The sequence below is a fragment of the Takifugu rubripes genome, chromosome 10 (assembly GCF_901000725.2).
Source record: "Takifugu rubripes chromosome 10, fTakRub1.2, whole genome shotgun sequence".
NCBI lineage: Eukaryota > Metazoa > Chordata > Actinopteri > Tetraodontiformes > Tetraodontidae > Takifugu > Takifugu rubripes.
Genome location: NC_042294.1, coordinates 3,368,289 through 3,384,123, shown reverse-complemented (window position 1 = coordinate 3,384,123; position 15,835 = coordinate 3,368,289). Strand labels below are relative to the sequence as shown.

Genomic DNA, 15,835 nt, shown 5'->3' with positions numbered 1-15,835 from the left:
AGAAATGCAGATGGAAATATTCCCATTTTATCCCATATTTAATGTCATGCAGCCAGCATTAGGAGACTACTGGAGCTTCAAAGGTGTTGGCAGGTCAAATTAGCTGCCTGTGGTCATCTGGTTGTCTGCCTGCAGTTGTTCTGAGCTTTTAGCACAATTAGAGGAAAAGTAACTACAAAATATAGTAAAACAAAGTCAAACTATGTAGTTGTTTTTATTTACAACAATTGTAGTCATTTTTAAAATTTCCAGCACCTAATGGACACTCTGCAGGTTGAGATTAAACACCAGCACCAGAATCTGACTATCTTTTTGTGGTGAAGCGGACCTTAATGTTAGCTTCAAATCAACATGAAACAATAAAATATCACAAGAATCTGCTTGTTTAAAGAGTGCAGGAAGTGGAAAAATGTGGAGGTTTAACACACAAGACATTGTCTTTTCATTAAACACATTTTTTACCTCTAATTTAAACACCGAAACATCAAATGGAATAAATACTGTAGCTGCAGTAAGAGCTGCTGCTCAGCAGGGAAGCCGAGAGCACCAGACATCAGAAGGAACCAGCCTATTTTCATTTTTAAACCTGTGATTTGAAGCTTTACGTTAACCGAGAAACACTTCATTTTGTCTCCGTTTGAACATTTCACTGATGCAATAATGTCGACGTGAACGTGGTTGCTTTGAAATGCAGCTTCACCCGTTCTTGAAATGTGACATTTTCTGAGACTGCTGGCCCTAAACACACAACCTTCTATTAAAATATGCCAAATAATAAAATAATTGGGGGGGTTTATTGGACGTAAGGCAAGTGTAAGAATGTTAAATTACCCCTGGCAAAGATATGAGTTTGAACTGTTGACACTCCCAGGGGGGAGGATGAAAGACAGAGAGAGTGGGGGTATGATGTAAAGTGCATTCGTTTTCACCAATTATGTTTAATGATTCAAAATAAGCAATGTGTCTTCAGCGGATTGGAAATGATAATGTGATAGTGGGGAATATACAATGGGACGAAGAAATGAACTCAGATTTAATTACCTGTCCCTCCTGCTTACCGATGGCCATGAACTGAACCCTGATCACAGAATGTTGTTCTCTACTGCAGAGCAGAGTCTCTGGCTCACTCTGCTGGCAAAAAACACCTTCAATTTAACTCGGGTGCCAAATTGCAGGACGGATGAACTGCGTGGTTACACTTAGCTGGCTGACTGCAGCACAGAGGAGAAAGTTTCCCTTTACGGACGCAGTGAACTCAAACGGGCTGATGGATAGCAAATTATTTTCAATTACTCGCCCTTTTACAACCCTGAACTGCTGTTCTTTGCCTGTTGCCTTTTCAATTTCTTCAGCTGGTTTACAAATTACGCAGAGAATGAGCTCCGCCGGTGCTGCTGCCCTGTTGTCTCTTCTCTTTTCTATTTTCCATTTCCTGTAAGTGGAGGGAGAAGGAGTGCGTATTTCTTCCACATGGCTCTAGGAGTCATAATCTCATCCATCTCTGTGACAAGCTTCATTATAAGGGAAGCCAGTGATGCACAGCACTTCTCATTAGGCCTCGAACAGAGTCCCAACCACAGCCTGTGACCTGTGCTCACACATACACACACAAATATCTGAACATACTCCCACAGTTGAATCTGGTGCCGCAACAAAAGCCTGTTAGAGGTCTGTGGATCAGATATTGACAAAAAAAAAAGCTCTTATTAGCCAGGCCTAATTGGACAGTAATTGTTCTGCTTCCCTAACCCTCTGAGGGGCTTGCCTGCATTAACACTTATGGGTCCAGACTGCAACCGGTGACTACTTGGATAGCCGGCGGAGTGAGAGAGATTGACCCTGAATGTCTGTGTTAGCAGGATCTAATTGGGCACTCACCGTTCTGCTCGCGCTGCACCCCTGCTGCTAACAGGTCTGGTTCTCCCAGGCTGATGTCGTTGAGCCGGCAGCCCAGACACTCAACACACAGCAGCTTACACCATTCCTCAGCGTCTAGCTCTGCAAAGAGAAACACAGTGTTAATGCCTGTCTACCATCCTCACGACAGGCTGCAGGCACAGGCTGCTCAATCCAGCCTTTATCTGTATTCAATAGCCTTCAGTAGAAGATTTATTGTCAGATAAAATGCTTTATATATGTGATATGAGCAGAACTAATAGCAGAGGGAGGGGTGGATCTATACCATTGATTTTGCAGAGATTATAAGAGGAAGCTGGTGACATCTTCTCTCCCTCCTCCAACACATGATTTCAAATCTGTTGACTCTACGGAGCTCTGCTAGAACAACAAAGCCTCAGTCACAACTCAAATACAATCAATAAGCTATTTTGGAAAATGAAAGCAGGCTTCATGCTCTAAGCTGTGAATTTGAAAAGATACAATGTGGATTCATGACACAAAATAAAGTTTGTCAGTGAAGAAACATGATTCCACTCTGCTGTTAAATATGGATCTTTAAGGAGTGTCTAGTCGCAGCAGGGAGAAACCGTCCTGCCAGCCAAACTCAATAATTAACACGTTATCATCGTGTGCATTTATAATTATGCATGTGTGTGTATATAAGTATATGTATACATGTGTGCGTGTGTGTATATATAAGTATATGTGTGTGTATGTGTGTGTGCGTATGTGTAATTTTAGTACTTTTCGAATAAATCATTTAAATAACAGAGCGTTGGATCCACCTTGGTTGCTGTTGCAGCTGCTGTCTGAACCCTAATTGTGTCTCACCTGCATCTGATTGTCTCCTTGTGTATTTAAACCCCCCCTCTCCGGTCTGCTGGTGCTGGACTGTCTTATGTCTAAGCCTCAAATGTGCTGCTGGTGTCATGTTTTGTGTTTATAGTTCCTGGTTTACTGATCTCAAGTTCTAGATCCCTTTTTGTGGGAACCTGTGTGTGAACTGTTGGTCCTGTGTCACTGGTCTGAGACAAATAGTTGGAACTGAGCACAAATGTTCCCTGGTGTTGCAGTTCTTTTGTAGACTGAAGCAGCTTAAACAACATCTCAGAACATAACTAAACATCCAATAGTGTCTAAACACAGATGGGGAAAAAAAGAAAATGCTGATTAAATTCCCGACAAAGCAAAACACCCTGAGCTACTGTTTAAAAGGATTAAATGTTTCATGGAATAAATTAGCGTGTTTACTGACTGTTGAAGGTAGCCTGGTTTCCACTTGGATCTACACAGTGTTTGACAGCTGGCAGATATCTGGAGAATCTGTTTAATTGGAGGCCCAGTGGAGACACACTTTTGAAACAAATCTGAAATTCTGCATGGCAGTCTCTTGTTTGAATACCAATTTTCCTCCCTATTAAGCCAGAAAAACTGTTTAGAGTCGAAAAAAGTCAATTGCTTTATTTGAGGACGGCTGACAGATACGGAGTTTCTACATATCCATATCTTTTCCTGCCTGAGACTCCTCATTCACACAGGCAGTACCAGAAATTTGCACACATTCAGAGCTAGTGTGGCCTTTAAGCATCTCTACAACTTCCACACTTGTAGGGTCACAGCGGAAAATCAAATCTGAATTAACACTTTATCAGCATAGAGGCAGCAGAGGAAGGATGTGTGTGTGTGTGTAAGTGTGTGTAGGGAGAGGAAGGCATTTGTTTTTTCAATGCAGCAGTTATGAAATCCATACTGCCTTTGCCTCAATTTTGTGGTGGAATATGAGGTTTTAACACAGGTTGCGCTGCAGCTCACATTTATCACCTTCACTCGAAAGCGGGCAACTGTTGGAACACAGGATGGGTCGCTGGCCATTGTTCAGCTCCCTGTCTCACCGGCGCCGTGGAAAACAGCATAGCGCCGCTTGAGCTGAGACGTTGTGGAGTTTACCTACCCAGTTTACCTAATTAGCACCTAGTTAAGATCCTCAACACAGAGCCTGACCTGAAAATTTAGTCCTGTCCTAGGAAAATACAAAATGATAACCATAATCAGTCACATTGCATGGCTTCAATCCCAAAACCATTAGACTGTTTCGCTTAAAGTATGACCTTTTTTTTTTAGATGAGGATGATGCATACCAGTTACCAAACTGGGCATATTGGTTTACACTGTGTTCAAAATATCCTGAAAAATGATCACATTTATGTCTCTCTTCATGTGCATATGAGAGGAGGCTAAGTTGATCTGAAGGACAACTTGATACCAGTGGACACAATCATGTGGACACAATCTGATGTCCATATGTTGGCGGGTAGGTGAGCCTGTGGACATGAGAGTGAGTTATCATGGGAAACAGAGCAAAGGCAAGGCAGAGTTCACTGCTTTTGGGTCAATAATATTCACCCTGAGGTTTTCTGTTCTTTTCCATCAACAAGTATTTGCTCATTACAAACAGGCACGTGCATACACATCCAGGAGGTTGGTGTTAAGATGAGTTCATCCGTGCACATTAAGGTGCTTCCCTTATAGCCCCTGGCTTCCTTTTCACTCAGCTCCATTTATCTGCAACTAAGGAGCAGACCAACCATCCACAGATCACAGGAATTAGCTTTCTGTCCACGTAGTGAAGCAATTGCTGTTGTTACAGTTCATAAATGGGGCTGAAAATCCCAAACAAAAGATGCCCGGCATTGTATTTTACAACTTTAAAGTCAATTTTTTGGAAAAGCTCTAATCATTTTTCTTGTATAGCAGAAAACGAGCATGACTTGGAGTAGTCAGAGCTCTCCAGAGCCTCTTTCACCTTGTGCTATCAATATCTGCCTCTCACTTCTCATTCTTCCTCCAATTGTCATCTTTTTAAAAATTATTTAAATAATAGCTCTAAACTTCTCCCACACCCTTTTTTCAGCCTTGTCTCAATTTTGAATAAGGGGAAAAGAGATGCACCTGAATCACAGGAAAATGTCTTGGACGTGTCGTCACAGAAGATGATCACCACAGCGTGCTTCCTCGCATCCCTCGGCATCCGGGTAATGTTCTTGATGTTGTTCAGCTCAGTGACCTAAAGGAGATAAAACCAGCAGGTGATCATCACATCTGAGGGCTTTCCTTAGAAAAGTGAAACATTCTAGCATAAATTTGCAATTGCAAATTAAAATCAGGTCAGATGTGACCAGAAACATGATAATTATTGAAAAAAAGGCCCATTATTTCAATAATATTAGCTCCATTAAAGGACTTGTCCCTGTATATTTTATTTTAACCCCGTATTTGTTTTGCATCCATTTCTTTGAGTGTCTCTCCTCAAAACAGCATATTCAGCCATTATCATGGCGTACAATCAAAAGCAACCAAATCACTTCGCCGGGACACTGATGGAGGGAAGATTGCATTTCATAAAATATCACCTGCATTTACGGGCCATTCTGTTCAACAATCCTCTCTGTGTTCCTGGAGATAAGGACTATTACATTATCCAATGTGTGCTATCTGTGGGCACTGCGCCAGGCCGTTGGGAATGAATTAGTTGGGCCCCATGCCCGTACAGTAAAGCCATATTGTTTAAGGTTAAATGTCCAAACCTAAACACCCACAACATATGTGGGCCACAGATTCCCTCAATGGATAACATCAGACACAATTTTGCTTTACACACTAAGATTTTTCCAAGAATGAGGTGAGGAAAACAAAAGACAAATATTATTACCGTATTTCCACGACTATAAGGCGCACCTAAAACACTGAGATTTTCTCAAAAATCGACGGTGCGCCTTATAATATGGAACACCTTGTGAGTTCCAAAATCTGCTGTGCGCCTTTGGTGGGTGCACTACGGTAAACGCTCCGCCAATCGATTAGCGGCACACCTACGCGTAAGGATCCCCTAAAATGGCGCCGGTCAACCAAGACGCGTATGAATGAGGCTTACTTTCAACTGCAGGCCATCGAATATGCGGCTGAAAAATGGCAATCGAGCATTCTTAGTGTTTTCGAGGCGGCATCTCTCCATATGCGCAAGGACAACTGTTGGGCAGCGGCTGCCAGCGGACTACTAGGAGAGGTCGGCCATCTTCCGCACCTACTGCGGAAGATAACCGCGCAAGATAACCGCGCCCAGCCACATCACCAACATGGATGAGATCCCTCTGACTTTTGACATCCCTTTGACCTACAAAGTGGAGAAAAAGGGACCAGCACGGTGGCGATACGCACAACGGGGCATGAGAAGTCGTCGTTCACCGTGGTTCTCGGCTGCCACGGAAACGGACAGAGCGCTGGATGACGGAAGGCGAACACTCCTTCACAAAGACTATGAGGCAGCGGCGGGCAAGTTATGCCACCATATGTGGGTGGATTGTAGACACATGGGCTATGATACCGTCTTCATGTATTGTAAGAGCTTTCACAAAATCAACGCTCAACCGGAACCGGTCAGTGAGTCCGATTCAGATGATTAAGAAGAGGAATTCGGGATGTTGGACATTGAAATAGTGCAGCTGTTTAATTCAGGTACAGAAGATGAAAACTTTGAAGGTTTTGTGGCGGAAGAATGAATATTTTGTTCAATAAATATGTCGAAACTCACTGTTTTACTTCCGTTGTTATTTTTTACTGTATGTTTCAGCATGCGCCTAATAATACGGTGCGCCTTATATATGTTTTAAATACAGAAATAGCACCCATAACTGAGACTGCGCCTTTTAATACAGTGCACCTCATGGTCGTGAAAATACGGTACACATTAAAATATAGAATCTGTACATTCCATAGGAGAGTAGGGTCATTTCCTGCAAAGATCCAGTATACATCAGGCAGGATGAGTGCACATATAGTGTTCCATAAAGCCGGTGGTGAGAATCTGGAAGCAAAGAATGTTCTCATCACTTGTATGGGTTCAGCAGTTAAACTGCAAGTGTGTAGCTACATCTGAGGGAGGGAGCTTTGGGTGCATTCCCAGCCTGAGGCACTACAGCAAAATGAATAATCTGTGAAGAGACCTATTCCTCAACTCCTCTACTGTTTCTTTTTAAATTTAAAATAACTGCATTAAATATGCTCAGAAGACTAAGCGTTCTCTGGTGCTGCTGTGCGCTCACATACAAGAGGCAATATCTGAAATTTACTAATGATATTTAGGACTCCCACAGCTGGTTCAGTGTGTTAGAAGGATTTCATAATGAATGTCCTTGTCGATCATTTGGAGAGCAATTTAAAGAAACCGTTGAACTTCCCAGCTTCTGTGAATGTTACATCTGTTTTTCAGTGACCTCAAAGAAAAATACCAAAAAAGTTTTGTGATCCAGAATGAATTTAATGCTGTCTGGATTCATATATTCTCTGTAGCACATCAGGACAGATACATGCAGGAAGCTGAGCCCGAGACAGACCGAAACAACACAGTTGTTGTTGCTGTCTTTGATGTCCCAGCCACAACTTGCGACATCAGAGTAAATTGGCATAAACTGACTGGCGGTGATAGGAAAAGTAGCTAATGGGAAATGAGAGAGGAGGACAGACAGACTGGTTGCAGTGGGATCACAAATAAATGGATGATCTCAGAAGATTACAAGAATTGTAAAGAAAATAATGCTACTGTTGATGATTCACTTGTTCCGCTGCTGGAAATAGACAACTGTGGAGCTTCATCAACATGCTTGACTTTTGTATGAGACGTCTCTCCCTATATCAGCATGAGTGTGAGAAATTCAGTACCCTGAAAAATAAGTTTCCAGCACCAAAAATAAGAGGGAAATGTCCAGTGCATTGCAGCCTATTTCCTTTCACAGCAACATTGACAGAAGGCCTCAGACGGGACCTTTTCCTTGATCTTTGCAACAATGCATTACCAGGTGCACTAGTGCATGCGTGCACTCATTGCTCAACCCGGTGCTGGCATGCGGGGAGGGACGTAAGCCCCCCCCCAGTGTGACAGCGCAATGCAGTGGGCAGAGAGACCCTTGGGTTGCAATCTGCTGCTGATGCTAAAGCAGGTGGAAAATATGGGAATTGTAACACAGTGAAAGAAATTTCAGAATTACAAAGCTGCTAAATCTCCGCCATTCTTCCCTAATTACAATAAAACACAGTTTAATATTTTAACGCGGATTGGCTTCGCCAGTAACTGGATCATTTAGAGGCTTCCAAATGGGAAGATATATTTATATTCTGCTCTTTTAAAAGGGGTTGAAATGCCCTAGAGGAGAGGATGAGGTTGCAAAACATATTTAATTTGTTAATTCATCTCTCGCTCCATCGGTGGACAGATTTTTGCATGGATACGGGTCTCAGCTGGAATTAGCTGCCACTTGTTGAAATACCCCCACCACCCCAGACTACCTTAACCTTTCAAAATGCTGCACTGGGAAACAAAAAGGTGCTGCATTTTAAAATAATAAAAAAAACATCCTGGCTTCTCATTCATGATTGGCAACCAGTGTTGTCTGATTTATCAACTAACTCTAATTCAATCCACCAGGTCAGTTTGCAAACTGAAACCGTCGGCTGTTGTCTGCTGCGCATGCCCTGCATGAAGATCCATGGGCAGCATCACCAACCATCTTCAGTTTCCTTTTAACGTTCAACCATATTCCTCATGTTACTGGTCGAGGAGGGGGAGTGGCAGCAATCTATCACTCCAAGTTATTAATTAATCCTAGACCAAAACATGGCTCCAGTTCATTTGAAAACCTGACTCTTGGCATCACCCATCTGAGCTGGAAGAGAGAAAAGCCACTTTTGTTTGTAGTTGTATATTGCCCCCCTGCTGGGCCACATTCAGAGTTCCTTTCTGAGTTCTCTGATTTCTTATCTGACTTGGTCCTTAGAACGGACAAAGTCATTATCATTGGAGACTTTAATATCCATGTAGACGTTGTAAATGACAGCTTTAGAAATGGCTTCATTTCATTACTTGAGTCAGTTGGTGTCCTCCAGCAGATAAACCAACCAACTCATAGCTTCAACCACACCTTAGATCTAGTTCTGACTTATGGTGTTGAGGTAGAACATGTGTCAGTGTTCCCTCAGAACCCACTCCTGTCAGACCATTCTTTGATCACTTTCACATTTATGATTAAGGATTCTTCTATCCTCAGAACAAAGTCTTACTATAGCAGATGTCTTTCAGATAATGCTGTAGCTAAGTTTAAGGAAGTGATCCCTGTGCTGATCCCAGGACCACTGTGTGTTTCCCCAGGGGTAAATCATTATAATCTTAGCCCTGCTGAGGTTGACTCTATTGCGGAAGGTGCTGCAACCTCACTGAGAATCACGCTTGATTCTGTTGCCCCCCTGAAAAAGAAAATAGTAACTCAGAGGAGGTGTGCCCCCTGGTATAATTCACATATCAGGACCCTCAAGCAGAAAGTGCAAAAACTGGAAAGGAAGTGGCATTCTTGTAAAATAGACAGCTATCATGTAGCCTGGAAAGACTGTCTATTAGTTTATAAAAAGGCCCTCCGTAAGGCTAGAACAGCTTATTTTTCTTTTATAATTGAGGAAAATAAGAGCAACCCCAGGTTTCTTTTTAGCACTGTGGCCAAATTAACTAAGAGTCACAGTGTTTTAGATCCGCGTATCCCTTCTTCCCTTAGTGGTGAAGACTTCATGAGCTTCTTCACTGATAAAGTTCTAGCTATCAGAGAAAAAGCTAACCAGGCCATCCCTACAACTGGACCATCACCAGATGTGCTGACTGTGGGAACATACAGGTTTTCCAACGAGCCCTTAAACTCCTTCACCCCTATATATTTTTCTGAGGCGTCATTGCTAATTCAGAAATCCAAGACCACCACGTGTCTTTTAGATCCCATCCCAACACACCTGTTGAAGGATGTTTTACCATTGATAGGCAGTTCTATCCTGGACCAGATCAATGGTTCTTTAGTGTCAGGTTATGTACCCCGGTCCTACAAGGTGGCAGTGATTAAGCCGTTGCTTAAAAAACCATCACTGGATCCTGACGTATTAGCAAATTATAGGCCAATATCCAACCTTCCTTTTATCTCTAAAGTTCTTGAGAAGGTGGTGGTGACTCAGTTACTGGAGCACATGCAGAGAAACAGCCTGTTTGAGATGTTTCAGTCAGGCTTTAGAGCTCATCACAGCACAGAAACAGCACTTCTTAAAGTTACTAATGATCTTCTCATAGCTTCAGATCATGGACTGGTCTCTATGCTGGTTCTGCTGGACCTCAGTTTTGATACAGTTGATCACAGCATCCTGTTACATAGACTGGAACATGTGATTGGGATTAAAGGGACAGCACTAGACTGGTTTAGATCATATTTATCTGATAGATACCAGTTTGCTCATGTCCATGGTGTTCCCTCCTCATACAGTAGGGTTAGCTATGGGGTTCCTCAAGTATCTGTACTTGGACCAATCCTCTTCACCTTGTACATGCTTCCCTTAGGGAACATTATTCGGCAGCATGGGATAAATTTTCATTGTTATGCTGATGACACTCAGCTTTATTTATCCATGAAAACAGAGGAGACAGTGTGAAGCTCCAGACCTGTCTTAAGGACATAAAGTCCTGGATGTGTTCAAATTTCCTCCTCCTTAACTCAGGAAAAACTGAGGTCATGGTGTTTGGTCCTGGACCTCTCAGGGATAGATTAGATCACATGATCACTCTAGATGGTATCTCATTAACATCAAGTCTCTCTGTGAGGAATCTAGGAGTAACTTTTGATCAAAATCTCTCCTTCAACTCACACATTAAATTAGTCTCTAGAAGTGCCTTTTTTCACCTGAGGAACATCACAAAGATCAGGAAGCTCCTGACGCAGCATGATGCTGAAAAGTTAATTCATGCTTTTGTTACTTCCAGGCTGGACTACTGTAAATCTTTATTATCAGGGTGTCCAAACAACTCTTTAAGAAGCCTCCAGTTGATCCAAAATGCTGCAGCTAGAGTTCTGACAGGTATTGACAAAAGAGATCACATAACTCCTGTAATGGTGTCGCTTCATTGGCTGCCCGTTAAATTTAGAATAATTTTTAAAACCCTTCTTTTGACCTACAAGGTCCTCAGAGGCCTAGCTCCATCCTACCTGGAAGAGCTAGTGATACCTTATCAGCCCAATAGACCGCTCCACTCTCAGAATGCTGGTCTACTTGTGGTTCCCAGAGTTTCTAGGAGTAGAATGGGGGGCCGAGCATTTAGCTATCAGGCCCCCCTGCTATGGAACCAGCTCCCTGTCCAGGTACGGGAGGCTGACTCCATCGCTACTTTTAAGATCAAACTTAAAACCTACCTCTTTGAAAAAGCTTATTGTTGTTAATTCTGTAGTTCCTGTTACTATCATAGATAGACAAATTATCATACTTAGGGGGTCGTCTAATCGTTAGGTCACATCTTAGCTATGCTGTTATAGGCCAAGGCTGCCGGAGTCCGGAAACATGATCACCTGACAGGCCTCTGTCACCCCACTGGGTCATGGTTTCCTCTCCTCTCCTTTCCTCCTCCTCATCAAGCAGACTAGTTATGCTGATTCCTGTGTAGTTTTTCTGCTTCTCCCCCCCCTCCCCTCTCTATTTATTTACAGGTATCGCCGCCTTCGGAGCTGCATGTTGACCTCCGGCCCCGCTGACCCGCTGTATAGCATATTTTTGTGTGTGTTTCTGTGCTCTGTGCCTCTCCTCTCCTCTCCCCCTCCCTCTCTCTCCTTCTCCTTCTCCCTCTCCTTGGTTTTTTGTAAAAGGAGCATTTTCAAATGGGCCTCTGAAGACTGAGATTCAGGCAGCGTCATCATCAGTGACCAGAAGAGGCAAGGCTGCATTAACCAACAACATATGATTTACTTTGGGATTCTTTCAGTCACCCAAATTTTAAAATGTTCTATTACTGGTACATGTGACGTTATGCTTCTTATATTATGCAATGGAATTACAGTAAACTTTATTTCCATTCATTTTAATGTCAATGTCATATGAAAAGTTTGTATTTCGGACTCAAATTATAGTGCAGAAAATACTGTGTTGCTGCTTCCAGCTATTTGGCCATATGGGAGCATCCACACACTGAACTTTGTGCAAAAAACCTTTGGTTTTAAACCATCCAGGCCCGAACCAGCCGTTCAGTTAAACTGCGTCGAGTGTCTGTTGGCGGCAGATAACAACTGTTTTAGCCACATTGCGCTGTGCAACCATTGACTGAAATGGTCTCATTACCATTTAATGTTGCCATATTTTAAACCGTTTTTCGGTAACCACAACTTAATATTTACAACATCTGAACTGCAAAAAAGGGTTTCTTTGAATGTTTGTGTCACACTCTTCTCCAGCCCATGGACTCAGTACATTTCCACTGCCCTGCTCACACCACACCCTCTGATCACCACACCCACTCTCAGTCACTGACCACACACCTGCTCTCACTCATCAATCAGCTCACCTACCAATATATATTCTCCAGCCTCACACTCACTCGGTGCCAGATTGTTCTCTGCAATGCAAGACCTTCCAGCGTTTACCTGCCTGTCTTCCTGGTATCGACCCTGCCTGTGTACGACCTGCCTGTTCTGCCTGACCCCTGGTAAATTAACTCTTTCTTCTGTTTTGACCACGAGCTCAGCCAGTCTCCCTCTGGATTGTTTGCATGATTCTGCCTGCCTCCCGGTTACTGAACTTTTGCCTGTCTCGACCAAGTCCACTGCCTGCCCTCGAACTGTTTTTTGTGTGCCAGATTGCAGTTAATAAACCTGTTAACTGATCATCAGTTCATTGCCTGTTTTGTACTGCACTTGGGTCCATACCATACCCGTCACAGTTTGATGCAAAGGTATTTGTTTTTAGTATGGTTTGTTTTAGTAAAGGAGCAGCAACGTAAAACATTAAAATGTGTTTTTCTGTCAGTACAGCAACAGATGTGGGTGCTGTGGTGTGTTTGCCTTGTGGAAGCTACGGAAGTATGCTGCCTTCTCATCGGGATACTTCTCCAGCCTTCGAGGTCCTTTACTGGAGGCCTTCTTGAACACAAGCCAACACCTTCGGAAGATCTGTCAACAGAAAATGACATCACTGAGACAGGAAGAGGTGAATCAGTATTACAGGAAGGTTTGAGATTCAGACCTTTAATGCACCAATTAGTATACCTCTAACCATGCACAAAATCTTATGGTTGTAAAGATAAGGCCTAAATGCGCTCTGCTAAGACTTTAACAAATGACAAGGACTAATGGTGCCAATAACGGGCTTATTTAACAGGGTAGTGAAGGATGTGTAATCAAATTGCTCAAAAACAGGGGGAAAAAAAAGCCCAATTTAGCAGCTTTTTTTTTTTTTTTTTTTTTTTTCTCCTAAAAACTACCCATCAAACATGTATCATAACATACTAATGGAAGATAAAGAATACATCAGGCAACCTGTTCCCTTGGTATCTTTTTAAATCTTAAAGTTAATGCCATAGAAAACTGAATATTTGATTCTGTGCCTTACTGAATTCCCATTGAGCTGACCAACTTTCAGACTCTTTCTCCAGTTGAACTAATGCTTATGACTGGCTGCAGCCTGCACATACCCTTTCTTTTCTTAGCCAACAATGAGAATATTTCTGTTGTCTCTTTGATTTACTCTACACTTCCAACAATATGTGTCATACATCTGTTTTAGTCAGCACTTTCCAGGAAAAGCTTTATATAAAAGATGTAAAGAATCTGTTGAGAGGATAGATCAGCTGAGAAGGGGAAAGTGTTGTGCTAGATGTGGCTGCCTATTTTTTTTTTTTTTTTTTTTATAAACAGTGGGATCCCTCTATTTCCTGGCAGAGACAGCCACTATCACTCTGCCTGATGAACGATGGCTCTGGGGTGCCTGATTGTGTTGGATGCGTGAATGTACAATTAATTTGTTTACTCAGCTGCTGCACTTCATAAAAGGCCTGCCGAGCTGAACTTGGCACTTTTTAGTAATTGACTCAAGTGGATCCCTGGGTCCTTATTGGTCTGTCACGCAAGACTCTATTCCAGTTAAGTGTTTCCCAGGCCCATTACAACAAGCAAAAAAAAAAACCCCAACCTAATAGTGCACTAAACACCCTCTAATGCGCTGTGGATCATGCTCTGAAGTGTCCATAAAACACCTTAAAGGAGTCCTGGAAATATTACATAATCATACGGTGTGACTATTAAAAATATAAAATGGCTTGTAATGACAAAACAAAAGTGCAGCTTTGGCAGAAACAATGATGTGAATCCCTTTTTGACAAAGGCCATTCTGTCATGGCCTGTGTGTTGGTGCCTTTTGTTTGTGTTTTGTTTTCTCACTAGGGGGCGTGGTGGATTCACCTGAGTACCAGTCGCTGGTGACCGTCACACCTGCAGCTGGTTACCAATCAACTATTCAAATGCTTCTGCCTCCCGATCACCAGCGTCTGATCATTTCATCAGCTTTGTAGTAAATGTGGGCCAATGGTAACTTCTCATGTTCCATCCCTTTCCATAACTTTCTCAGTTTTTCCTCATATCTCTTCCTAAGTTCGGAGGAACAATCTGTACTTCGCACACCTTTTCACCATGCAGTTATCTAAGTTAAAGTCTTGTGTTAACGCCGTCAGCTGTGGTTTGTCTGCTTACGGGTCCCGCCTGAATCGCATCCTAACACATTGTCACATCTGCAACTTTGAATCTGTAAAAATTAAACCTCGTCCCGATTCTCCTTTGGGGACCAAAATCAAAGTAATGCTGCCTGCTTGCCGCACACAAAGTAATTTACCCTTGTAGAGCTCCGATTAAGTAATTACACAACCACAAAAGCGGCTCAGTGAGATAGCCTGTGCATAATGAGAACAAGGGGATATGAATGAAGACGGCTCAATTTTGCCTGTTTCAGTGTTGTCAAGGATGGTCCCATTCTTCTGCTGCTGCTGTTGGTTCTGATTCAAAGGTACTCTTACACTGATTGTAATTACGAAGACATGAATGAGCCTGTCAACTACTTTGCTGCAACTCATTTATTGCCAGTGCAGCGCTGATTATACCAATTGGCACAAAACTCACCAGAAAAGACTATTTGATGACGATGAATCCATTCTAGTTTGTCTTTGTTACCATCTCTTTGACTTGTCCTCTAATTAAGTGTTTAAGAAGCGGCCCCTCCACCGACCCTCTAACTTTGAACAAAGCTGGCAAGGCAACAGAAACACAGAAATGGCCCAGGCTTTTAGCAAGCTACAAACAAAACTACATTTGGCCTCCTTTTATATAAGAAAAATGAGGCCTTTACCAAGAAGAAACCTGTCTTGTGATCTAAAGATCCCTGTCAATCTATCTTAAAAGGCAAATTTTAAAAAGTTACATTAGCAACCATCTCCTCATTCAGTCCTTCCAGAAGCATGACCACTGGGATTGGGAATAATATGAAGTCAAAGAGACTGTAGGTTGGACTGGAAAATGCTCTGAAATATGTTCACAACACCAAGTTCTGATCAACTGGCCAGAAATTTAAATGTTGCTGTAACGACCTATCGATACGATAAACGGGTGCTTGGATTTATTCTGTGAATCATGTTGGTTCTGATGCTGTTGTGATATACAGGCACTGAGTAATGATTTCTATAGGAGCCAGTTAATGGAGGTATGGCCAAAGTAGTGTCACTAGGTTATAGATGAAGCCCATTTTACACTGCTCCTTTTAATTAAAGACTGGACTATTGCTCCTGCTTGCTTCCTCTCCGTTCTGTATAAACTGTAGAAAGGTGAAATGTGAGGTCATTGTTGCAGAGGTAGCAATGGAGCGCAATCGATTACCGTGTAAAAAGCAGAGCCAGTGGAGATGACAGCAGAGGGAGGCTTTTATGTCAGCGTCTCTCCACATCGGCAGGTCAAATGCAGCCTTGATTCAAAAGGCAAAATAATTTAACCAGTAGTCACGCTGAAGCATTCGGAAGAACGCAAACATCACAAAAATAAGACAAGCAAGAGTTGAAGCA

The 15,835-nt window shown here is 42.5% G+C and overlaps 1 protein-coding gene and 1 long non-coding RNA gene across 9 annotated transcripts in view; one reads left to right on the top strand and one right to left on the bottom strand.

Annotated features, from left to right (window-relative positions):
• Positions 1 to 15,835, bottom strand: part of dok6 (docking protein 6) — a 38,381-nt gene that overhangs the window by 8,165 nt on the left and 14,381 nt on the right. For 4 of the 5 annotated variants that reach the window (XM_029842555.1, XM_029842557.1, XM_029842556.1 and 1 more), the window contains exons 2-4: positions 12,798 to 12,905; positions 4,849 to 4,963; positions 1,879 to 1,998 (exon numbers count right to left, since the gene is read on the bottom strand). In XM_029842555.1, the coding sequence (XP_029698415.1) occupies positions 1,879 to 1,998; positions 4,849 to 4,963; positions 12,798 to 12,905 (343 nt within the window). The remainder of the gene's footprint in view (positions 1 to 1,878; positions 1,999 to 4,848; positions 4,964 to 12,797; positions 12,906 to 15,835) is intronic. The other variant, XM_029842558.1, reaches the window with a different exon arrangement.
• Positions 12,383 to 14,056, top strand: LOC105418639 (uncharacterized). 4 transcript variants are annotated; one of them, XR_003889741.1, is made up of 4 exons: positions 12,398 to 12,442; positions 12,677 to 12,688; positions 12,768 to 12,942; positions 13,650 to 14,056. It is a non-coding gene; the product is annotated as an uncharacterized lncRNA (long non-coding RNA). The 4 variants fall into 4 exon arrangements; XR_003889740.1 differs by having other exon boundaries at positions 12,763 to 12,942; XR_003889738.1 differs by lacking the exon at positions 12,677 to 12,688 and having other exon boundaries at positions 12,383 to 12,442; positions 12,763 to 12,942.